At 37.0% G+C, this 26,722-nt stretch overlaps 1 protein-coding gene across 1 annotated transcript in view; it reads left to right on the top strand.

Annotated features, from left to right (window-relative positions):
• LOC122680786 (ovochymase-1-like) overlaps positions 1–26,722 on the top strand; it is a 94,907-nt gene that overhangs the window by 38,358 nt on the left and 29,827 nt on the right. The window contains exons 13-18 of the mRNA XM_043882472.1: positions 7,332–7,488; positions 7,811–7,912; positions 14,187–14,411; positions 19,400–19,525; positions 21,112–21,247; positions 21,995–22,134. Of these exons, the coding sequence (XP_043738407.1) occupies positions 7,332–7,488; positions 7,811–7,912; positions 14,187–14,411; positions 19,400–19,525; positions 21,112–21,247; positions 21,995–22,134 (886 nt within the window). The remainder of the gene's footprint in view (positions 1–7,331; positions 7,489–7,810; positions 7,913–14,186; positions 14,412–19,399; positions 19,526–21,111; positions 21,248–21,994; positions 22,135–26,722) is intronic.

Genomic DNA, 26,722 nt, shown 5'->3' with positions numbered 1-26,722 from the left:
TCCTGCAGTGATAAACACAGGCAGTATACTAATTCCCTTGGAGGAGTGAGACAGCCTCCCCAGAGTGATGGCTGGAGCGCTGCAGGGGCCACCTCTCATATTTTGGCTTAGCTCATGGGTGAGATGGATAGGGCAGGATCCCTGCGGCACAGAGCCAGACTCCGACTGGAAGGCCTGAGGAGTATGAGAAGGGTTTCACACCCTCTGCTAGAGGATATTACTGTTATAGAAATCAAATAGAAAAGTGTTCTGAATTAATGTGTTCATTCTCCCTTTTTTGAGGGATGGTTTTTCTATTTTGAATCAAGAAAATTACAAATAGCTCTGCTGTCTCTGTCATGTTTAATAGCATCTAACATTAAGGAAAGACCTTAATCTATCAAGAGATCATAAAAGAACTAGAGAGGGAAATAGATCCGTGTAGCGGTGAGCCAAATACCATGACCTCACTTGGCACTTATTCTTACTCAGCTACATCCAGCTGTCACTTTGGCTGCAGTGTGACCAGATTTATAGCCAATACGAGGAAAGGAAGATAGGAGTTGAGATTCTGACCAAGTGTGGCTAGCTTTCTCTTACAAAGAATACTGAATTACTGAAAGGGTAGCTTCAGAAACTTGCTTTGACAGAATGAACTCTAATATTTCTGTCAGGTAATTGGGTTTTACCCTCCCGTGTATACTTGGAGGTAATGGACCTGCTAATGTAATTTCTCATCCAGGAAGGTGAACATCAGAAGGTTGAAATGCAGGGACATGGGAGTCTCAGATACATGGTGTGGAATCCTGTGATTCTTTACTCACCACAAATTTCAGATGGTTTTAAAAATTTCAAGTTTTCCGACCTATCGAGTGATTTCTGTCTTCACAGAGTAGATACTTGTCTGGTTCTTGCTGACTTTTCCAATGTATTTCTTATTTCTCTCCCCTTGCTTATTATAGTCCAGCCACACTGATTGCCTTCTGACCTTCAAACTTGCCACATGCATGTCTTAATTGGGCCCTTAACCCTCATATCAGTTCTGCATATAATGCTGTTCATCCAGATTTTAAAAAATACGGCTCCTTCTTATTTTTCATGTATGAGCTCAAATGATCATATATATGTATGAGCTTATATATATACATATGTATTATATATATATAATACATATGTGCATGCTAAGTCGCTTCAGTGATGTCCAACTTTGTATGATCCTATGGGAGTTGGTGATGGACAGGGAAGCCTGGCATGCTGCAATTCATGGGGTCACAAAGAGTCAGACACGACTGGGGGACTGAACTGAACTGAACTGATGGACTGTAGCCCACTAGGCTCCTCTGTCCATAGGATTCTCCAGGCAAGAATACTGGACTGGGTTGCCATGCCCTCCTCCAGGGGATCTTCCCAAACTAGGGATGGAACCTGTATCTCTTGCACCTCCTGAATTGGCAGGCGGGTTCTTTACCACTAGCACCACCTGAGAAGCCCTTAACAGTCACATCTGAGTGTTAATACGTAGTTTATTTTATGTAATGTATTTATTATGTAATATATTTATCATATAAGTTAATATGTAATTTATTTATATATGTATATGTATATTTATATATAGTGATATGTTTATATTCATTTATATCAAGTATAAGTATATATATACTTATATATAAAGCATTTATATATATTATATAATATATATTATCTATATGCAAGTATTTATATATATTTATATATTTTATTTATATATATTTATATATGTATGTGTGTGTATGTATATGAATATATATGTTCATATATGCACGTGTAAACGTACACACAGCTACCTTTGTTCTCAACTTTTCACTCTGAGTATCCCTTTTATGGGTTTCATTACAGTCTAATTTGTTTATACTCTTTTCCAGAATGGTTAGCCCACAGTAGGCATTGAATAATTTTTTTAAGTAACTAATAGGCACCATTTGTTTATTAAAGATTTACTATGTACTAAACCCTGTGATAAGCACTGAAAAAAGAAGATAAATTAGACAGATGTTTTCTGTATCATTAAATGTTTGTAATTGCCTGAAAAATTCTATATTGGGTATGTGTTGGTACTGAATTAATGAGTGACTAAAAGACACATCAGATCATTTTCAAACTGGAAGGGAATCTTAAGTATAATTTTATGTGGGAAGAAAAACTAGGCCCAAAGAAAATGTTAATTGTTCTACAGTACAAATTAGGGAATCTGTCTCCTATTCCCAGTGCAGGATCTCTACTGTGAAATTCTTCATATAAAATAAATAGCTACATCAAATGTGTTATCAGCTGTTTATTTTATAAGAAGATAATTAAAACTTTAGTTAGGGTCTAAATATACTTGTATATATTTTTAAAAAGCCCTGATTAAAAATCAGAAAGGCTGTCTTTAAAAAAATGCAAATCCTATATTTTAAGGTCTGAATTTTTTCAGCTTTCAGTTCAGTTCAGTTCAGTCACTCAGTCATGTCTGACTCTTTGTGACCTCATGAAGCGCAGCACTCCAGGCCTCCCTGTCCATCACCAACTGCCGGAGTCTACCCAAACCCATGTCCATTGAGTCGGTGATGCCATCCAACCATCTCATCCTCTGTTGTCCCCTTCTCCTCCTGCCTTCAATCTTTCACAGCATCAGAGTCTTTTCAAATGAGTCAGCTCTTCGCACCAGGTGGCCAAAGTATTGGAGTTTCAGCTTCAACATCAGTCCTTCCAATGAATATTCAGGGTTGATTTTCTTTAGGACTGACTGGTTGGATCTCCTTGCAGTCCAAAGGACTCTCAAGAGTCTTCTCCAGTACTACAGTTCAAAAGCATCAATTCTTCAGCATTCTGCTTTCTTTATAGTCAAACTCTCACATCCATACATGACTACTGGAAAAACCATAGCCTTGACCAAATGGACCTTTGTGGACAAAGTAATGTCTCTGCTTTTTAATATGCTGTCATGGTTGGTAATAACTTTCCTTCCAAGGAGTAAGCATCTTTTAATTTCATGACTGTAATCACCATCTGCAGTGATTTTGGAGCCCCCCAAAATAAAATCAGCCGCTGTTTCCACTGTTTCCCCATCTATTTTCAATGAAGTGATGGGACCAGATGCCATAATCTTAGTTTTCTGAATGTTGAGCTTTAAGCCAACTTTTTCACTCTCCTCTTTCACTTTCATCAGGAGGCTCTATAGTTCTTCTTAACTTTCTGCCATAAGGGTGTCATCTGCATATCTGAGGTTATTGATATTTCTCCCGGCAATCTTGATTCCAGCTTGTGCTTCCTCCAGCCCAGCATTTCTCATGATGTACTCTGCATATAAGTTACATAAGCAGGGTGACAATATATAGCCTTGATGTACTCCTCTTCCTATTGGGAACCAGTCTGTTGTTCCATGTCCAATTCTAACTGTTGCTTCTTGACCTGCATACAGGTTTCTCAAGAGGCAGGTCAGGTGGTCTGGTATTCCCATCTCCTTCAGAATTTTCCACAGCTTTATTGAGATATAATTGACATATTGTGTAAATTTAAAATGTACATTGTGATGATTTTTATACATATGTGTTGTGAAGGGGCTTCCCAGGTGGATCAGTGGTAAAGAATCCACCTGCCAATGCAGAAGATGCATGAGACAAGTGTTCAAGCCCTGGGTTGGGAAGATCCTCTGGAGGAGGAAGTGGCAACCCAGTCCAGTATTCTAGCCTGAGGAATTCCATGGGCAGAGGAGCCTAGCAGGCTACAGTCCATGGAGTCACAAAGAGTCGGGCAAAATTGAGCGACTGAGCACACCTCGAACAATTACCATTTCTTCTTGTGTTGAGAACACTTATGATCTACTCTCTTAGCAACCGTATATAAGATCCTAGTCACTAAGTCATATCCAGCTCTTTGAGACCCCATGGACTGTAGCCTGCCAGGTTCCTCTGCCCATGGGATTTCCCAGGCAAGAATAATTGAGCAAGTTGCCATTTTCTTCTCCAGGGGATCTTCCCAACTCAGGGATCAAACCCATGTCTCAAAGAACTGGCAGGCAGATTCTTTACCACTGAGCCATCAGGGAAGCCTGTTTTTGTGAGTTTAGTTTTTTTTTAGATTTCACATATATGTGATATAACATAGTATTGTCTTTTCCTATATGACTTTTCACTTAACATCATGCTCTCAAGGGTCATCCATATTGTCACAAATGGCAGGATTTCCTTTGTTCTCAAAGCTGAATGATATTTCATCTTAATATTTAGTATTCTTATAGATAAATAACAAATAAACATGTATCTAATATATATGTATGTGTATATGTATATATTGCTTCACAAGTGGCTCAGTGATAAAGCATTTGCCTTCCAGTGCAGGAGATGTGGGTTTGATCCCTGGGTTAAGAAGATCCCCTGGAGGAAATGGCAACCCACTTCAGTATTCTTGCCTGGAAAATCACATGGACAGAGGAAGCTGGCAGGCTACAGTCCACAGGGTCGCAGAGGGCCAAACATGACCTAGCAACTGAGCACTCTTAAAGCATACACACACACACACACACACACACACACTACATCTTTTTTATCCATTCATCCTTTCACAGAAAAATGGATTGCTTTCATATCCTGTTTAATGTGAATAAAGCTGCAATAAACATGGGAATGCAGTTACCTCTTCAGTATCCTAATTTCATTTCCTTTGGCTATATACCCAAAACTAGGATTGCTGTATAATATAGTAGTTCTATTTTCCATAGTGATGATCAATTTATATTTCTACCAGTGGTGCAAAAGGATTCTCTTTTGTCCACATCCTTGCAAACACTTTATTTCTTGTCTTTTTGATGATATATGATTAAACATGTATGAGATGATATCTCATTGTGATTTTGACTTTCATTTTCCTGATGCTTGTGATGTTGGGCACATTTACATTTACCTATTGGTCATCTGCACATCTTCTTTGGAAATATGTCTATTCAGATCCTCTGTCCATTTTTAAATTATGTGATTGTTGTTATTGATTTGTATGAATTTTATAATTTTGAATAATAACCCCATATCAGATATATAGTTTGCAAATATTTTCTCCCATTCCATATATTGCATTTTGATCTTGTTTGCTTCTTGTGATGTGCTGAAGCATTTTAGCTTGTTTTTTCCTGGGCTCACAATTCTGTCCCTTATTCTGCCCACATATCTGTTTTACCACCAGTACCATACTGTGTTGATTACTATAAATTTGTAATATATTTTAAAATTAGGAAGTGTGATGCCTCCAACTTTATTCTTTCTCAGGATTGCTTTGACTGTGGGGGGGTTCTTTGTGGTTCCATGTGAGTTTTGGGATTTTTTCCTTTATTTCTGTGAAAACACCATTAAAATTTTGATATGGACTGCATTGAATCTATAGGTGGTTTTGAGTAGTATGGACATTTTAACAATATTAATTCTTCCAATCGATGAACATGGGATATTTATTTGTGTAAATAATTTTCAATTTTTTTCATCAGAGTGATAGTTTTTTGTATAGAAATCTTTTGCCTCCTTGGTTAAATGTGTTCTGAAATATTTTATTATTCTGATGCTATCATATATGACTTTTTTTTAAAACTATGTATTTTGTTGGTGTATAGAGACACAATTGATTTCTTTTTTCTATTTCAAAGAAGTTTATATTTGAGCCTTAAACTTTTGAAAATAAAATTTAGAGACACAGCATATGAATATTACTCTAATACACATGAAGTACCCTATCAGACCCTTAAAATTAACATAAACTGTTTCATAGTCAACAAAATAGGGGCTGGGTGCCAATTTTATTAGATAAGTTGGTACAGCATTTTAATTATCATTTTATGTCTATCTAGGTGTAGCCGAAATTCAAAATTCACATCAAAGAAAAACTATATCATAACTCAATGACATACTAAGTGTACTTGGCCTTTGCAGTAAAATTCTAGTCAGATTTCATTTTGATTCCCTTCTCATTCATGGCCCAGGTGGCCTTGATAGAAACACAGGACTTTGTGCTGATCATCACACAACATACCACTGTCTTTTTTAATAACCTCTACAAAATTTTAAAGGGAAGATGTAGCATTAGCCCTGTGGAGCAGATCTTGCTTGATTACCTCAATAACACTGGCCCAGTATTTGTCTATCAGAACCCAGTGTGAATTAGTGCAAGGTGCATAGCCCTTCACTGATTATAGGCAAGAAACAACTGATTTCTGTATGTTTGTTTTGTATCCTGAAACTTTACTGTATTCATTGATAAGTTCTAACAGGTTTTTGGTGAAGCCTTTAAGATTTTCTGTATAAAAGATTATATCACCTAAAAATAAAAACAACTTAACTTCTTCCTTTCTGGTTTGGGTGCCTTTATTTCTTTTTCTTGCCAGATTGCTCTGACTGGGACTTTCAGACTGTATTGAATAGGCATGGTGATGATGAGCACTTTTGTCTCGTTCCTGCTTTTAGAGGAACAGCTTTCAACCTTTCAGTGTTGAGTAGGATGTTAAGTGTGGGTTTGTTATATATGACCTTTATTATGTTGAGTTATGTCTTGTTTATACCCAAGTTCTTGAGAGTCTTTAATTGTGAAAGAATGTTGCATTTTCAAATGTTTTGTTTGTACTACTGAGATGATACAACTTTTAAATTTCACATTTATTGATTTGCATATATTGAAAAACTCTTCACTGGAATAAATCCCATTTGATTATGGTGATTGATCTATTTAATATACTGCTGAATTCAGTATGTTAGTATTTTGCTGGGGATTTTTACATCTATATTCATTGGGGATATTGGCCTGTAATTATCCTTTCCTGCAGTGTTCTTATCTGGCTTTGGTATGAGGATAATTCTGACTTCATAAAATGATTTTTGGAGTATTCCCCCCTCTTCAGTTTGAGAAGGATTCTTTATCTAAATGTTTAATGAAATTCACTAGTAAAGCCTTCTGGTCCTGGACTTTTCTTTTTTATGATATTCTTCATTATTGATTCATTCTCCTTTCTCATATTAGTCTGTTGTGATTTTCTTTTTCCTCTTACCTTGTTGTTAGTAGGTTGCATGTTTCTAGGAATTTATTTCTTATAAATTACCCAATTTTTGGTTTATAAGTGTTCACAGAGGTCTCTTATAATCCTTTGTGTTTCTGGAATACCAGCTGTAGTGTCTCCTCTGTCTTTTGTCATTTCATTTATTATGTCTAAGTATTCTAAGGCATACCAAATGACAAGGAATAAATCTTTTAAAAAATTAAAGAAATATGTCATGAATAAATTAATTATTCATGTTCCAAAATTGAAGTCAGGACTTCTGATTAAAGCAGTTTTAGAACATGTTTTCTTGGTGTTTCAGGGAGATTCTGGTGGACCATTAGTGTGTAAGCATGAAAAAGGTCCCTTTGTTCTCTATGGCATTGCCAGCTGGGGAGCTGGCTGTGGCCAACCAAGGAAGCCAGGTGTATTTGCCAGAGTGAGTGGCTTCCTGGACTGGATTCAATCCAAAATCAAAGGTAAATATTTTTCATATATTATAAAAAGTTTTTTCTGTTTTTAGAGTGGGCTTGGAAGAGGTGAGAGTGATAGAAACAGCATTATAAAAGAAAAGACAATAACATAGTATTTTATTTATTTTAGTTTCTAAATATATTAAAAATATACATTAAAATTCTATAAGAATAACTTCTTCCTTAGGCAATGTTATGGCAAAATTGACTTTTCCTGAGGCTGCTTTAATCCTAGATTTGCATTCTCTTTTGAAAATCTCTGCTCTGGAATAGACTACATTTTGTCCTTAGGCTTTCATCTTTATTTACTTTTAACATGTCTCCCCAGATGCAGGTCCTGTTTTACTCCAGATAAAAAATGAAAGCAAAATCTTAACAAGACAACAATCGCCACCACCCACACCCTCAAGAGACAGTGCATCTGGCCCAGGTAGTAGATGTTCACATTATCCCATTAATAGCGCTAATAAGAATTTAGCAAAAAGCATTGCTTATCGGGGATTCACTAACTTTCTTTGGAATACCATAAACTGTTTTCATACTGGTTGGTAGTTTAAGTTGAAAGACAAGAGAGTTATTTATTGTTGCTGTCTAGAGATCTTTTCTAGTTCTTAGACATAGCTATTACAGGTTAAAAAAAAAAGTCTCATGGTTATAAACAGTGCTTGAATTTTGGAAAAGTTCACAGTATTATTCTGATCTCTGAACTGTTATTCCTGCCTGAACAAAGGTCCTTAGACTTTCAGATATCCTGCTAGACAAAGATTCTGGATATGAGATGACTAAGACCAGCATTGGTGTCAGTGTCTGTCTTAGTTCTTCCACACTGTCAGTGTCTGTTTGCTAATAGGATTTTATTTTTAGTTAAAAGCTAAAAGCACCTGGTCTTTTGAAAAGACTCTGATGCTGGGAAAGATTGAAGGCAGGAGGAGAAGGGGACGACAGAGGATGAGATGGTTGGATGGCATCACTGACTCAATAGACATGAGTTTGAGTAAACTCAGGAGTTGGTGATGGACAGGAAGGCCTGGCATGCTGCAGTCCATGGAGTCGCAAAGAGTCAGACACGACTGAGCAATTGAACTGAACTGAACTGAAAAGCACCTAGAGATTTGGAAGTCTATGAAAGATTTATAAGATAAAAGTTCCATGATACCGTCATTCTTGGTTTCCAAATGGTCAGGGTCTTTCCCTTTTCACCCATCTCTGCTTCATCCACTCCCACGTACACTCAAGTCCAGGAGACAACGAGGAAGAGTTGGAGAAAAACTGAAGAGGAGTCCAGAGAGAAGAACAAGACTTGCCAGAGGGATAACTTTCAGTAGAAGAAAGTGGGTGAGATCTATTGTCCAGGTGGAAGGATTGGTCTTGGGCAGGAGCAAAGTGCAGTTCATCCATTGTTGCCAAATGGAAAGCAGAATATTTAGGCATGGGTGCTCTTGTATGGGTACATGTAGGACTGAGAGCTTCTGGCAGTTCTCCTCTAATTGCTTATTTCCTCAGCAGGTGAAACAGAGGATTGTAGAAAAGAGTTTGAGAGTTTTGAGAGAAAAAAAGAGAAAGTATTAAATAGCTTTTGAATAACTATCAGGGAAGCCCTATGGACTAGGAAAATGTAGTAGCATTTTTTGGCAGCATGAAAGCCCCTGAGATTAATGATCATAAATTTAGAGGAAGACTAATCAGTTGGTCAGGTTGTCTCCCTCTGGAGACACTGAGGTGTACCACATAGATGCAGCACAGGTACAGAGAAGATTCAATCACAGTGGGTATTTCCAAGCATACAAGAGTATAAGGGAATTGAGGGTGTGTATGTGAGGAAGGGATTAAAATGATACATGGTTGGAATTTAAGCTGGAGGAAAGAGTAAAACAAAGATGAATGATAAGTTAAAAAATAAGAAAAGGTGGTAGGATAGATGAATTACAAGTCTCAAAATGTATGTTGGTGTAGCGTGAAAAACAGAAGGTTGTGGTTGGAGATGGTGGTTCTTGAAACTGAGTTTATACAAGGCTTGTAATTACTGCTAATGACCAGGTCTGTAGGGGCTGATCACTGGGATGAGTGAATGAGGTCAGGTGAAGGACAGGATTATCGGAGGCAAGTTGAGAATTGAGAAGCTTCAGTGCTAGAGTCATCATTTATGTGCCTATTGAAATCAGCAGGGTATAAGACAAGAATAATGTTGGAGAAAATGACTGCTAAAATCTTCTAGGAATGAAGTGGAGTAACTCAGGGACCCGTTACCTTACGGGTGGTATGTTCTGACAACACAAGTGTCAGGAGTCAAAACTAGAGTCAAAGAGTCATATTTAGATTAAAATTAAATCTGGAATTGGAATTGAGATGGAGAGTAGACTTTAAGATCATAAAACCTAATGATTTTGATGATTTAACAATTTTAATGAGTGCTGAAAGAAGTAATATATGTTAAACCCTTAGAATAGGGATGGTATGACCTATAAAAAGAGTCAGTAAGTGTGGGAGTGGTGATAGTGACCATCAAATGTATTCTTTGTTCTGTCTCATTCAGACTGTTAGAAAGTGGGGACTTCCCTGGTGGTCCAGTGATTAAGACTCTGTGCTTCCAATGCAGGAGGTGTGGGTTCAATCCTTGGTCGAGGAGCTAAGATGCCACATGCCATGCGGCGTGTCCAAGCAAAACAAAACAGTTGATTAGAAAATGAACATTGTTAAAATGTAGAGAAGATATTGTTAATTTGCATGTGTTCAGAAATAATTATGCATACCAAAGAACTTTGAAAACTTTACATATAAGAGGGTATTGTTTTGTTCTACTTCTTTGAATATTCTTTGAGAGAAAGCATTAGGACTCTGCCATCTTTAACACTCACCCACTCCCAACACTTGCTTTTCACACAAGGGAATAAATGAATCTTAGCAATGGTTTTTTGAAAGTGTTACCCTATTTATAAATAATAGTGACTGCTTGGGAATTCATGACTTTATATGATTCAGTTCCTTTTCCAGGCAGATTTATAGTGGAGGATTCATGTAGAGAGGAAAAAATATTGCAAAGGCATGTTGGGACTAGACTCTTAAAGACCTTGCAAGCCGCTGTAGTTGGCTTTGAGCAAGCGAGAAAAGAGCTTAATTCTTCTGTTTCATCATTCTCTGACTGAAGGACATGGTGGGGGAAGATTATAGACTGCAAAATCAGTTAGATTACTATAACATCCAAGTAGACCTAAGAAATAACCTAAGTTAGATCATAATAGCCATGTAAATGAAAAAGAGAAAAATTCGCAGAAATAACAGAAAACCAAGCAATTGAATAGAATCCTGAATTCTTGGAATATTTCCTTTCACCTCTGCCACTCATTTCTATTGTTCAGTAAAGTGTATTAACATATGGGTCTCCTCAGTTGGGAATGTTATGTCTCTATCACAGAGCATGTATAATGATGTATGTATTGCTGCAAAGGACCACACTGGAGAAGAGACTACCCTCTGAGGTGTAGGCCCCAGGGGTTGGACTCTTAAGACAATCTGGACTGAATGGTGGCAGACTGGTTGGTCTACAGGTTACAGTTCTCACCTCTAGCACGAGAGGTCCCAGGTTCAGATCCCAGACAAGCCCCCAAGATGATAGCTTATGGTGAATGCTGTCAGATTCTTGATCGCCGAAGAAGATTTAACTTTGGGACCAGGGACCAGGCTTGATCACTCAGGAGCTTTTTTACAGCAGAGTTTTATTAAAGTATTAAAAGGGACAGAGAAAGCTTCTGACATAGACAATCTGAAGATGCCCAGGGATCCCCACACAAGCTCCCATCCTAATTACACCTGAGGAACCCCAGGTATTAATAACTGGGGAGGGCCAATCAGTTGACTTCTTTCAGACACTGGGGCAACTTTCTCTGTGCTCACTGAAGCCCCTGGTCTGCTTTCCTCCTGATCCACTACTGTAATGGGACTGTCTGGATGAGCCAAACATTATTATGTCAGTCATCCTTTAAGTGGCAACTTTCTCTGTGCTGTTTTCTCAGAAGTTTCTAATCGTGCCAGAGTCTCCCTCACCCATTCTGGGGAGGGATATATTAAACAAGGTCCAGGTCTCTGTTTTCATGAATATGGAACCAGCTCTTTTTAATGGAACAAACTGTAAATCCTGAAGTGTGGGCTGATGAAAAAAACTGTGCGTTGAGGACAAAATGCTGTTCCTGTCCTTATCAAACTCAAAGACCCTCACCTATTTCCACATCAAAAGCAGTACCCCCTAAAGCCTGAGGTTAAGGAAGGGTTAAAACCCGTCATTGAGAATTTAAAGGAGCAGGGGCTATTAATTCCCTGTAACAGTCCATACAACACTCCTGTTTTGGCTGTGAAAAAATTAAATGATAAATGAAGGCTAGTTCAAGATTTACAAGTAGTAAATGAGGCTGTGGTTCCTTTTACTCATATGCCAAAAACAAATGGATTTTCTTGCTTACAGGCCTGGGTAGACACTTTTACTGGATATGTAGCTCTTACCTATGGGTGTGGCTTGCCATTGGCTGGATAGGGAGATGCACCCTAGGTCTAGCTTTTACTCTTGGCTTCATATTTTCAGAGCTTCCAGAGAAGCCTACTAATCTGCCACACCTTAAAACTCATTGGGCAAGATCTGTATTTCACTGGTATGATTATCTGGCTATAATATTCGTTCCTTCTCTGGGAACTACAGATCATATGTTATGCTATGAGCTGATGCTCTGACTAATTTTCAGCCCCTAGTGCTGAACAAATACAAATTAGAAAGGTGGTTTTACAAAACAGATTGGCCTTAGATATTCTAATGACTGCACAAGGAGGAACTTGTGACATTATTCATACCCAATGTTGTACATATATACCAGATGTGAGTACTAATGTTACTCACTTTACTAAACACATGAACAAGAGAATTCAGGCTATGGATTCTCCTAAAGCCTCAGTCACCTCACTTTGGGAAACTTTAACTAGCTCCCCATGGTGGAAAACTATCTTAATCGTAATGATTCTAATTGTTCTGTTTTTACTGTCTGCTCCCTGCATATGTACTTGTGTAAGTAGATTTGTTTTTAACCGTTTGAAAGCTTTTAAGTTACAAATGGTTGTTCAGGCTCCTACTAGTGCCACAGACTCCTCCAGCTATTACCTGGGGCCCCTGGATTAGAGACCCTCAATATGAGCGTTAGGAGAATATGTTGCCTCAACAATTTAGGGACCACACCCCTCAACAGCAGGAAGTAGTTATGGAATGAAAACAACACCCCTTTCCCTTGACAACATAATTCTCCTAAAAGAAAAGGGGGGAATGAGAGAGTCAATTCCTAGGCAGGTTGATAAGAAGTCCGGGGTTCCCTGAGGCGGTGGAGAAAGGGGCCTGGGGTTCTTGAGGAGGAGATAGGGGTCTGGAATTCTTAAGGAGGAGGAAAGGACAAACATCTCTTTTTTTTTCTCTACATTCCTTAGCCTTAGTCACATGAAACTGTTTTTTTCTTTAAATCTGAAACTGATGGTTACACAACAAACAACTCAGTTTAAATACTGTACTAAGGATTATATAACAACAGTGTATCCTGCTTGAGAACAGTTTCTCCTTCCTGAAACCCTTGACTAATCCTGATATTTTAGAATGTATAATATGGGACGAGGTCTGGTAGATTTGTTAAATTCTAATCCTGTTATCCTAAAATGTAAATTGTGAGAGTGGGTCTGGTAAAATTTTCACAAACCTGAGACATTCTTTTGATTTATTGTAATAACCAATTAAAAAAGTATATAACTTCCTTGCTGACACTAGTGAGAGGGGCACTCTCCGTCCCCCTTCTGATGTCTAGGTCAGAAACTTTCTCTGTCCCTTTTTAAACTTTAATAAAACTCTGCTCTACAAAACTCTTGAGTGATCAAGCCTCGTCCCTGGTCCTGAAGTTAAATCTTCTTCGGAGACCACAAATCCAACACCATTCACCGTAAGCTGTCATATTCATCCATCAAAATGGGAAATCAAACCACTATTGTAAACCAAGCATCAACCAATTAAAAATAAATATTTTAAAAATGTGTTCATTTGAATACAGAGTATTTCAATTATAATTGCTCAAAAAATTGTTATCAAGGGAATAGACATAGGGAAAGAAGGGAGAGCCAAGGATGTCACCTGAAGGAAGAGAAGCCAATGGCAGGGTCAGTGGGACAGAGCGCTCCTAGCATCTGAAGCCCTGCAGGTACCCACGCAGGTACAACAGTGCGCTTAGACTTAAGAACAAATTGAAGATGACGTTCAAAGTGTATTCAGCAAATTCTCCTGTCCTGACCTCAATTGCAAACTTCATGAATACAGTCATTTGTCCCAGCAAGATAAGTGCTTAGGGAAACCAATGAAGCTTTTAAGAACATATCTTCAGTTGTATCTCAAAGAAGGAAAGAAATGAAAATAGGCTGCCTTTAGAGAATACAATGCAGTCCACTTTGCATTTTTTCTAAGAAATTTTAAAAATTCAGTTAAAAGTCATTTTGAATAATTATTATTTAAATTCTACTTTTACAGTCTCATTTCACAAAACTAGGACACATTAAATGGGATGATCATTTTATCCAAGAACTTATAACTGATGGTAATTAAGTTTTATTTTTCTTTTTGCAAGCCTAAATTATTCAAATGTATGATAGAATCTCACTTTTCTTTATCTTATTTGAGTCTGTGTTCTGAATCATAGGCTGTTACTCTGAAGTGGAGTTAGAAGAACCTAGAGGCTTTTTTTCATCTCCAAGATATCCACTGAATTATAGAGGAAAACTGGAATGTTCTTGGGTGCTCCGAGTTTCACCAAGCAGTATGGCAAAACTTACGGTTGAGTATCTGTTACTCCCTGGGTCTCATATGTGTCAAGATTCAGCTCTGCTTATTTATGAAGAAAACCACAGTGAGAGAAGGATGTCAGGTAAGCCTTAAGGGCATTTATACGTGTCCATTTCTTGTGTAAGCAGCTTAAGCTCAAAGGGAGAGTTAAACTTGGTAATAATACCTCTGAAATGTTGATTCATGTAATGTAGGCATATTTTTATGCCTTTATTTTTAGACATGTGTAATATTTTCAAGTTTGAATTTTCAAAACAGGTATACTAAAGGTTGAGTGGGTGTGTTTGCATGTATGTGTATTTAGAAGAAAAAAAAAAGGCAAGTGAGCCCATCTTCAAACATAGCAGAACCATACCAAAATGCCAGAAGTATATATATGACCAAGGAGGGACTAAGATAATTAAAATCATGTAGGACATAGAGTGTTGAATTTTAAAATATAGGAAAATACATTAAAGGCTTTTAAAATGGTGGAATTGAAAAGTTTGCTAATAACATACCAACTGTCATTTCATGTATGGGCAAACCTATTTTTAGCAAAACAAACTTGCCAACTCTTGTTTATATAGGTATAATACGGGGTTTTTGGCTCTCAGGAAAGGGGAATGGCGGTAGTGGTAAAGAACCTGCTTGCCAATGCAGGAGACATAAGAGATATGGATTTGACCCCTGGGTCAGGAAGATCCCCCGGAGGAGGACATGGCAACCCACTCCAGTATTCTTGCCTGGAGAATCCCGTGGACAGAGGATCCTGGTGGACAGAGGGGGGTCACAGAGAGTCAAATATGACTGAAGTAACAGCATGCACACAGCAGGAGGTGGGAAGGTGCTGGAAATAATTTGGTTGATGGGGACACCTGGACAGAAAAGTTTATGTGTGTTACTGTGAGTGTATGTGGTTGACACACAAATGTGCATGCTTGATTCAGGAGTATATGGAGACCAGGGGATTGCTTTGAGGTTGAGATTGTTTTGTTTGGAAAAATTCTGAGAGATTGAATTATTGACTTAGAAGGCACAACCATTTATTTAAAGATTCTTTCTTTAGAAATACTGTCTCATTTAGACTGCAGAGGAAACCATTAACTGGCCTGTCCACTGCACGTTTTCCCCCTGTGATCAGATCACCTCCCCACCCACCCTGACTGAAATGGCTTGAGGTCTCCTTGTAGCCGCGGTGAGGTCCAGAATGCACAGCATGACATTTGCCTCCCACTGCCTGAGCCCATCACACTCCGCTCTCAGGGCCCTTGTCCATCTACCTCTCCCCACTCTTCAAAGAGCTCTTCTCCAGCCAGTCAAGTCTTGACTAGAATGTGCTTTCATTTTTTTATTTGATATTTTTAATACAATTTTAAAGATTACTTTTGATTTACAGTTGTTATGAAACAACACATCCTTGAGCCTGTCTTACACCCAAACAGTTGGTACCCCTCTCCCCCATCCCTCTTTGGCTCCTCCCCCTTCCCCACTGGTAACCACTAGTTTGTTCTCATATCTGTGAGTCTGCTTTTTTTGTTATATTAACTCATTGTGCAGTTTTAAAAATTCCACATATAAGTGATATCATACAAGTATTTGTCTTTCTCTAACTTATTTCACTTAGCACAATGCCCTTCAAGTCTATCCATGTTGCTGCAAATGGCAAAATTTTGTTCTTTTTAAATAACTGAGTGGTATTCCTTTATGTGTGTGTGTATCACATCTTCTTTATCCATTCATCTGTTAATGGATGCTTAGGTGCTTCTATATTTTGCCAAGTGTAAGTAATGTGCTATGTACATTGGGATGCGTGTGTCTTTTTGAACTGGTGTTTTTTGTTTTTTTGGATATATACCCCAGGAGTGGAATTGTTGGGTCATACGGTAGTTCCATTTTTAGCTTTTTGAGAAACCTAATACAATTTTCCACAGTGGCTGTACCAATTTACATTCCTACCAACAGTGTACAAGATTTCCCTTTTCTCCACAGAGAACACACTTTCTTAATGAGGCCTACCTGATTGATGTGAATTGCATCACCTCCCACCTCTGTAATTCTTAATGGCCCTTCTCTTGGCATTATTGTCTTCTAACCTATGATGTTGTCTCATGTTTTCATGCCTGTGTCTTCTCTATTAACTTGAGCTTCTCAAGGAGTGAAACTTGTCTCTTCGTGTCAGGAATCCCGTGTTTAGAACAGTACTGGATATACAGAAGGCATTTAGTAAATGACTGACTGACTGAAAGGTCACCTCCTCAAGTAGACATTCTAAGTCTAAAGGACCATCAACCTTTCCTTCTCATGATCTTTTTCTGTCATATTCTGCTGTTATTTCATGTGTAGCAGTGGTCTGTATTTGAAATCATCTTCATTTACCTGACCAAAATGAAAGTGCCATGAGAGCAGGGATCTGGCTATTTTCTTCCCCTCCCATATTTTCCCAAATTGAAATAATAGAGACTCAGAACATTTGTTTTGCATGAATCCACACTACTAAATTATTCAGAAAGACTTTTAGCAATAATAAGAGCCTCTTTCACCATGCCTTTAACCTGATATTATCAATTTAATAAGCACTTTTACTTTTTTTAATCATTAATGGGGATAATTTTTTTCCATATATTTGTTAGCTATCTGCATTTTCTAATTCCTTGTTACTACCATTATTTTTAAATTTGAGTATTGATCATATTATTGGTTTATAAGGGCTATATATGTGTGTGTGTGTGTGTGTGTGTGTGTGTGTATAATTATATAAAACAATTTTTCCTTTGTCATAAATTACAAGTACTTATTTATAAGGTTGTCATTTGCCTTTAAATTTTGTGTCTTTGTATGTTGATATAAATATTTTTAAATTTATTGATTTAAATATATTTCTATGTATTTTCATCTTGATTTATCTCATTGCTTTTATTTTTCAAAATTAATTTCCCAACTAAGGTCAGAAATTTTTAATTAAAAAAAGCTTAATCCTGCTGAAATATATTTTCTCATATGGTGCTAGTGTTGTGTTAATGTTAGTCGCTCAGTCGTGTCTGACTCTTTGAGACCCCATGGACTGTAGCCCACCAGTCTCTTCTGTCCATGCAGTTCTCTAGGTAAGAATATTGGAGTGAGTACCCATTCTTTTCTCCAGGGCATCTTCCTGACCCAGGGATCAAACCCAGGTCTCCTGCATTGCAGGCAGATTCTTTACTGCTGAGAGACCAGGGAACCCCTCTCATATGGTAAAATGATCTTATGACTGATTCCTTTTTTAGAAAAAATGATTTCCTGAATTTATATCTATCTTTATAATATACCAGGGCTTCTCTCATAGCTCAGTTGGTAAAGAATCCACCTGCAATGCAGGAGACCCCTGTTCAATTCCTGGGTCGGGAAGATCCGCTGGAGAAGGGATAGGCTACCCACTCCGCTATTCTTGGGCTCAGCTGGTAAAGAATCTGCCTGCAGTGTGGGAGACCTGGGTTCTGTCCCTGGGTTGGGAAGATTCCCTGGAGAAGGGAAAGGCTACCCACTCCAGTGTTCTGGCTTGGAGAATTCCATGGACTATGCAGGCCATGGGGTCGCAAAGAGTCGGACATGACTGAGCGACTTTCACTTCACTTCACTTTATCATATACCAGGCTCTCATATAGAAATAAATGATTTCTGGAAAAGCCAGGATTCCCTGGTGGCTCAGACAGTAAAGAATCTGCCTACAGTGCAGGAGCCTTGGGTTTGATCCCTGGATGGGGAAGATCCCTAGAGAAGGGAATGGCAACCCACTCCAGTATTTTTGCCTGGAAAATTCCATGGACAGAGGAGCTTGGTGGACTGTAGTCCATGGGGTTGCAAAGAGTAAGACATGACTGAGTGACTAACACTTGCCTTTTTCATTGTTACCTGCTGAAAACCATGCTTGACTTTGTTGTAGATTAACTGTGGAAACCCTATAATTTTTCAACCTAGCATTTTTTTTATTTGAAATTATCAGCTTGAAACCTGTAAAATTGTTCTGTCCTTCAGATGATAGCTAACAGAACTGTAAGGCTATGATAGAGATATTACCTCTTACTCAAATTGGATAGTATCCTTGTACACTAAAAATGCTGTGTTTTTCCCTGTGGGAGCCAGCAACTGTTCAAGAGCTGCATTCATCTCTATTTGCTACAAATAAATATTGGCTCATTCTTTAAATAGTATTTCAGCATCATTTACTCTAATGTATTATGCCAACTAATGATTTTTTTCTTCTTGTAAGTTATCTTTTCCCTTCCTTACTCCCTACAAATATATGTGGAACACCTACTATGGGTCAAGGATTGACTTTTCTTGGTTGTGGGCATCCAATAGTGAACAAAATGGACAAAAAATCCCTGCCCTTACTACCATATATTCTAGGGGGGAGAGGACACATGATAAAATATATAATACATTAAACAGAAGGACTAAGGGAAAATGAGGTGGGAAGGGAGAGAAAAAGCATATGGGATTACAGATGCCATGGAATTGGGTGCAGAATAACCAGCTTTCTGAGCAGATGACATTTAAATAATTATTATGGAAAGACACTGAATTATTCTTAATAGTAGGTGAGTTTGATTCTAAGAAACTCATGGGTTCTTTCTATACCTTCTTAATCAGCCCTCTGAATCATTTTAGAATTATGGTTATAATTTTGCATTCTCTTTGATTTAGGTTCTCAAAGTAAAGCAATCAAAAGAAGATTGGCTATAGGGAAAGAATAAATTTTCAGGTAGAAAAAGTTTCCATCATGGATTTTCAGTGATGTATTTTTAATAAATAGGTTACTTTCCTAGGAGAGAAATGACATATCAGCCTCATATTAAAGATAAAATAATTTGCTACCTACTGTCTTTCATGGGAGCAATGGGACATAGCAGACTGTAACAGGTATTGAATTTTGGGACCTAGGTTCTGCTCCTAACTCCCCACCCCCTAGTCCATGACTTTGGGTGAGTCATTTGAATTCTAGAATGCTGTTCCTCAATTTGCAGAGTGGAGTTTAGTTGTCATGCCTAAACTAGAGAAAGTTTTAAAAATGTCCTTGTTTTTTATCAAATTTGATTTTTTTTTACCTAGGTAAATTATGTGGAAGAAGGCTTTATCCAATGGTTTTCATGAGCTCTGGACCACTGGTGAGGGTGACATTTCATACCAGTGTGCAAGGTGCTTTTGGCATAAATTATATTGTCTTTAGAGTCCAAGGTATGTTCTAACTTGTGAAGTTAAAACTAGCATTGAAGCATGCATATTATAATATGTGAAATAGATAACCAGTGCAAGTTTGATGCATGAGGCAGGGCACCCAAAGCCAGTGCTCTGAGACAACCCAGAGGGATGGGATGGGGAAGGAGGTAGGAGGGGGGCTTCAGAAGGACAGGGGAACACATGTGCACCCTTGGCTGATTCATGTCAATGTGTGGCAGAAGCCACCACAATATTGTGAAGTAATTAGCCTCCAATTAAAATAAATAAATTAACTTAAAAAAATACTCCATGTTTTTCTTTTTAGGGATATTTCAAAACTTATACACTGTTTTGTAAGAAAAGTTATGTTTCTATGGGGAATGAGTTTATGTTTGAAGGGAAAATCTTTTTAAATGATCTGATATTGGTCTGATCCAAGAGAAAAACTACTTAGTGAATAACTTGACTGACTTATCCATCATTCAGAATTGTGACTCATGGACATGGCTATACGATATATTAATTGCAAAGTAATATTAATATTTTTATCGTGATTGTGATTTTATACCACAGTTAGCCTTTCCTACAACCATTATCCTTGTGGATTGAAAGATCTGGGTTCTAAATCTTAGCTGGCTAATTTGCTCCGGACAATTTTTTATCTCTATTGGAGTTTCCTTTATAGTGATATTATAAAAATAAAAGGTTAGAATGAGTTTTGAGGACAAGCTAAATAAATAGTAGAGGCTGATGTTATAAATGTAAACTGTATACAAATCAGAGTTATTACATTTCAGACATGTAATTAGTGCAATTTTTGACTTTTGATGAGTACAGGTAACCAAAAGCTAGTTTCTCTCCTTGACACTTAAAAGCATTGCAGAGATATACCTGGAAAAAAGTTAAGTGAGAAATAAAAAGAACAGCATGTATATCATATGAAATTTGTTTTCCTAAAGAACTATAGTATCATGTGATATCATTTGTATGTGAAATCTAAACTATGATACAAATGAACTTGTAAAACAGAAACAGACTGACAGACATGAAAAAACAAGCTTATGCTTACCAAAGGGGAGATGGGATGGGGGAGGGGAAAGTTAGGAGTTTGGGATTAGCAGATACAAACTATTATATATAAAACAGATAAACAGCAAGACCCTATTGTATTGCACAGGGGACTATATTCAGTATCCTGTGATAAACCATAATGGGAAAAAAATGTATATATATATATATATGTATAAATGAATCACTTTTCTGTATACCAGCCACTAACACAGCATTGTAAATCAGCTATAGTTGAATTAAAATTTAAAAAAAAATATTGCTTTTAAATGGACTTGTGTAGGGAACCTACATCATCTACAGCTATTCCTCTTTATCTTCCATAGACCCTAGGCTGTGCCAAATATAATTTGAGAGAGGTGCTGGTTTTCTGTAACCTTTGAGTATTTCAGATAGAAAAATTTTATTGAAACTAACCACCTCCGGTTAACTTTTTCTAAAACAGGGAGGAAAACTGACAGCTCTGATCTGAAAAGGCATATAACAAGCCTCTTAAAAATTAGTTTTACCTCATTTTTTTTCTTCTTCATTTCTAGGTCCAAAGGGCAGTAAAAACACCCAATCTCTTCAGAGTTCAAACCAAGAGCATGTGGCCACCTGTGAGGATGTTATTCTGACCAAACCAACAGGGATCATACAATTCCCGAGATATTTTCACAGAACCACTATGAGGTGAGGAAGGAATCTTTATTACAGTGAAAGTTTTTGAATGATCACTTGACAAGCAGCAACACTTGTTATCTCTTTAAGGAATTATTTTTCACCTGCTTTCCTTAAAGAATGGACTTTGAGACAATCCTTGATTTGAGGTCTTCAGTATACAGAACCTGAATGTGAGATTACCCCTGCTGATAAACTGTACTTTCCCAACAAGAGAGATCACTTGTTAGGTAAAGTGAAAAGCTGAATCTCTATCAAAGAGCTTTGGAGATTGAAATAATGTATGTAAAACCTTCTGGCACATAGTAGTACTCAATAAGTGGTTCATATAATCCCACGGTAAAAAGAGAACTTTCCCTAAATTAAACATTAGAATAAACTTAAAGTGAGAAACAAAAAGTGGAGATTTATATAGTATCAATCCTAACTAACTGTGCATGATTTGGGGAAGTCTAGGGCAAATTGACACAGGAATACTTTGTTAACTCTTATAGATTGCCAATCAGAATTTAGAATAATACATGTGCTTGACCAGCCATTCACATAATGGGTGAACTTGGTTAAAACTTTTGACAAACTCAAAAGTATTAGAGAATATTTTTACTGTTATAATTTAAAATTTTCTTTCACCTAAGCACAAAATAAGCAGGTACCGTCAATAACAGTGACTCATTGAATGATGCATTAAATTCTGAACAAAGTAAATAACAACATATGCTGCTGAGAAATCGTTTCTAACTTTCTTTCATTGTGCTGTAGCTGCCACTGGAGATTACTAGCCCCTGTGAATCATATCATTCGCCTTGATATTTTCAACTTCCAGAAGCAACCAATGCCCTTGGCCTGTCAGGGTCACCTGTGGGTTTATGAAGGATTTGGATCAGGAAAAAAATTAATAGGTAACCATTTTCCCATGAAGAACTATGCTATTGATTTTCTTTTGTAAAATATTCTTAGATCATTTTATATTCAGTGTGTGAATTACAGATGACATAAATTAGTCTCTTCTTAAATGTGATATTGAAATAGCCTGTTGCTGTTACTATTTTTTGTATTTGTAATTGAAATTAACCTAATACTCTGATTAATTAAAAAATAAAACTATGTGCTGTTTACTTGGGTCATACCTAGATGAAACTTGGCCAGAAATACTAAAAATAAAGGATGAGTAAACAGTCTCAGACAAATGCAGCACAAGAAAATGAGAGTACAATATTATCAGGCAAAATAATATTCACAGGGAAGGCATTAAATGGCCTTATTAATTAGATAGTAGTCAGAAACCTGATTACAGTGACTTAAATTTATTATTGTGAAAGAAAGAGAAATGCCGAGGCATGCAGATGCACCACCAACTCAATAGTTCAATTCTGTGAAGACTGGAATTATTGCAGTTCTCTTGGCCTTTTCCTAGTGGTTCCATAATGGCTTTTTCAGTTGTGGCCATTGCAATGGAGAGAAAAGAAGAAAGGTCCCAGGGAAGGGTTATCACCATGGAGAAAGCAAATACGTCTCCAGGAATCCTGTAGCAGATTTAAGTCACTTTGGCCAGATTTTTCACATGGCCACACCTGACTGAGAGAGAGATGACTAGAGAAAAGGGAAATGGAAACAAAGTTTGGGCTGGCTGACTGAAGTTGCACAATTAGATAGGATATAGCAGCCTAGGGTTCTGGAATCTGATGATCCTGGGTCCAATAGATTGCACTTCTACCAGTTGGTAATGCAGTGACTTTGGGAATGCTCCTGAAGCTTTCTCAATTAGTCACTGGCCTCACTGGTAACGTGAAGATAACTACCTGTAACTTTTCATGTGATTTAAGCAAGAAGACAGCATCACTAGCACACACATGTACATGGGTATTACAAATTCCCAATGTGCTTAAGTCAGAGATGTAGATGCCTCATGTAACAAGGTGACTCCCAAGGAGGAAGTATGGCATTTTGCTGGCCTTTGTCTCTCTAGGAAGGACCCAGATGTCAGTGTCCCTCTCCACGCTGGTTGAGTCCTGCCAGAGTTGATAAAACAGCCAGTTGCTAAACCACTGTTCTTTTATTCTGTAGGCTTATATTAACATCCCAGAAATAGGTGCACTGACAATCTTTGTGTTTCTACTTAAGGGAATATTAGTAAACATGGAGCTTTTACATAACATCAGAAGGGCATGGCTTTCTGTGGGGAGAGTGCAGCGTCTAGGCTAGTATCCTTGGAAACTATCTACGCTTCTTGCTTTCTTGCCTACAGAATACCTGTAACTTGTACTGCTTCATGAGGTTACTTTGATAATTAAAGGACAGAGTGCGTGTTAATCAATATAAAAGAAACCAAGCAGCTGCTGTGTTTGAATTAGAATTGCACCTCTAAATTTGTATTTTTAAAATTGTGCTGCTTAGAAGAAAAGATTAGGCTATTATTTCCCTGTTGTCCCTCCATCAACAGAGAGTTGAAAAACACAAGATTTGAAAGAACAAAGAAATACAGAAAAAGGGAAAAGATTGCATTAGCTACGTCAGTGATAATTTATAATAATAATGAACTGTATCTCTGTTGTTCTTATAATTTGTTCTTCACTTAGAATTTGTTCATAAAATATATGTGTTATTTCCTATCTTCTTCCACAAAAAGTTTTTTGACTCTCTTTCAATTTTTGCAACTAAGACAGCCTCTAGGGATTAACTCAATTTTTGAGGTCAATTAGGTTATTGAATTAATATTTTAAACATAACCAACAATGCTATATCCCCAGAATGCACAAATAGTTTAATATTGAAAATGTATTATCTAAAAACTAGGTCAAATTAGGAAAAATAAATATAAACCAATGACAAAATAATCATATCCTTAAAACCATCCCAGTAAAAATTAGGTAAAAGTTATAATGTAAAAACCACTTCGGTTATAATTAGTCACAAAAACCATGTAGTTAGGAATAACCTTGAAATGTGAGTTTTATTGCACAAATATGAAATTTACACATGCGTGCACATGTGCGCGTGCACACACACACACACACACACACATCTGAATAGAGAAAAGTACCACGTTCTAAAACTGGAAGACAAAATTAACATTAATCCACCCCAAATTAATTTAGAAATATAGCAAAATCCCAATGGTAATTGTCTTTGGAGAGCAAGGAAGAAATTGATAGTAACTCTAAAGTTTATCCTTAAATAGAACTAGCTGAAAATGTTTTGGGGGAAAAAATGACCAGATGATGAGGTGAATTATCAATATAAAAATGTATTTTGAGGTAGCCATAATTAAAACAGAGTAGTACTGGTACAAAAAGAGACACACATGTGTAGACCAGAGCGGGCCCAAGAAACTGGAAGGCATTTAAATGTGATAAATTTGGCATTGCAGATCAGGGAGGAAAACATATATTATATTCTCCATCACCTCATAGAACAGTTGAGTAAAGAGCTAAGCATTTTTCTTAAGGCATTAAAAGTTTAAAAAATAAGCAATTATCTTAGTTATGGATGGAGAAGGATTCTCATATAAAAACAGTTGAAGACAACAGGAAATTATCAATAAATTCCTATATAACTAAAAACTTTCTTCAACAGAAACAAAATTTAAAAACAAGTAACAAACTGAGAATTTTCAACAACTCTGAGAAAGGTTTAAGGTAATTAATATAGGGAATGTGTATAAATCAGTATTAGAAAAGCCCAAATCTAAAAAAAAAAAAATTATAACGGCCCAAATATGTTTGATTTAGCATTGAAAAAATGTTAGGTTAAAACCAGAGTTCCCAAAGCTTTTGTGTCTTTTCTTCATTTTCCTGAAGAATTATGAACTATTGACCCAAGTGATTTTGAAAAAGCAAAAGCACTGGATTAACCTTTAACTTCTTTTGATCAATAAGGAAAGCTAATGAATATTTATATATCAGTTACTATACAATCTAAATTAAATCTCTCTTTATTTTGTTTCTGTCACGATGAAGTTAATCCTCTGGCCATCCATTTACTAAGAAGGGCAGTTTTCTTACAATAGTGAAAAGTTTAATAGTTCTAAAATTGTTGACTTGAAACTACGTGTCCATAGCAAACTACCTTTGTTAGAATGTTTGTTTCAGAGAATACTATGTATGATCAGTTAAACCTAGAAATGGTTTGTCACAGGAAGCAGACTTGAATCATCAACCCTATAATAATTAACCATGACTCAACAATTATAAAGCACAGGTGCATTCTTTTAGAATTAAGAGGATCCCTAATACAAAACAATTTAAAAATAGTACAATAAATAATAGTTTAACCAGCTGATTTTAAAATACAGTTCAGAATTACTATTTTCCTAGGGTGGTTCCATGGTAAAGAATCCACCTGCCAAACAGGAGACGTGGATTCGATCCCTGGGGTCAGGAAGATCCCCTGGAGAAGGAAATGGCAACTCACTCCAGTATTCTTGCCTGGGAGATCCCATGGAGGAGGAGCCTGGTGGGTTCTATGGAGTCACAAAGAGTCGGACATGCCTGAGTGACTAAGCAGCAGCGGCACAGTAATATCTACATGGGCAAGTGATCTGAAGGAGCAGTTAATAGACAAATACATGTGAGAAAAAAATACCTAGCCTCTTTAAAACATAAATGAAAAAAAAATGCACTTACTTAACTGACAAAAATATTTGAAGAATGATTATACTTAGTAAATAAAATGCAGTGTAACAGACATTTTCATGTCATTGTTTAGGTGTAATACATAGTTTCTTTCTGGAGCAAGATAGAGAAATCTTTTTCAAAAGTGATAAATCTATAACCTTTCATTCAGTGTTTCTATTTTTATCCATACTTTTAAGAAATACACTTTACATTTATGTACAAGATATTCATTCAGCTAGTGTTATTTATGATAATGGCCAAAAAAAAAAAAAGGATCGGAATAGGAAATTAGTTGAGAAAAGTATAGCAAATCCATAGGATAAAATGTTATACCACCACTAAATGAAATATTTTCACCTAACTTTTTTAGAAGACAGGAAAATCCTATTGTAATATTAAGAGAGAAGATTGGAATGAAAAAAATATATAGTATATTTTAATTTTTTTAAAAAAGCCCTGTATGACTAAAGTAGAGGTCTAATAGACACCATTAGGTGTCATTTTCAAGGCTGTCCCTGAATCCTTGAGGAAGTTAGTCCAGGGGTATTGTCAGGTTTCTTTTGTTTCTGGGCCTGTCCACTCAAGGACAAGAAGGAATTGAGGTTCCTGGGCCAAGGGCATGCAGAAAAAAACATCCTTTGGTCTTGCCTGATAGCTCAGTTGGTACCGCCTGCAATGCAGGAGACCCCAGTTTGATTCCTGGGTTGGGAAGATCCCCTGGAGAAGGGAAAGGCTACTCACTCCAGTATTCTGGCCTGGAGAATTCCATGGACTGTATAGTTCATGGGGTTGCAAAGAGTCAGACTTGACTGAGCCACTTTCACTTTCACTTAAATCTAACACAGTAAACCAATTGGCTTCCCCTGGGATTTGA

Source organism: Cervus elaphus, chromosome 22 (genome assembly GCF_910594005.1).
Source record: "Cervus elaphus chromosome 22, mCerEla1.1, whole genome shotgun sequence".
NCBI classification, from domain to species: domain Eukaryota; kingdom Metazoa; phylum Chordata; class Mammalia; order Artiodactyla; family Cervidae; genus Cervus; species Cervus elaphus.
Note: the sequence above shows the minus strand (reverse complement) of the source record. Positions and strands in the feature narration are given on the sequence as shown.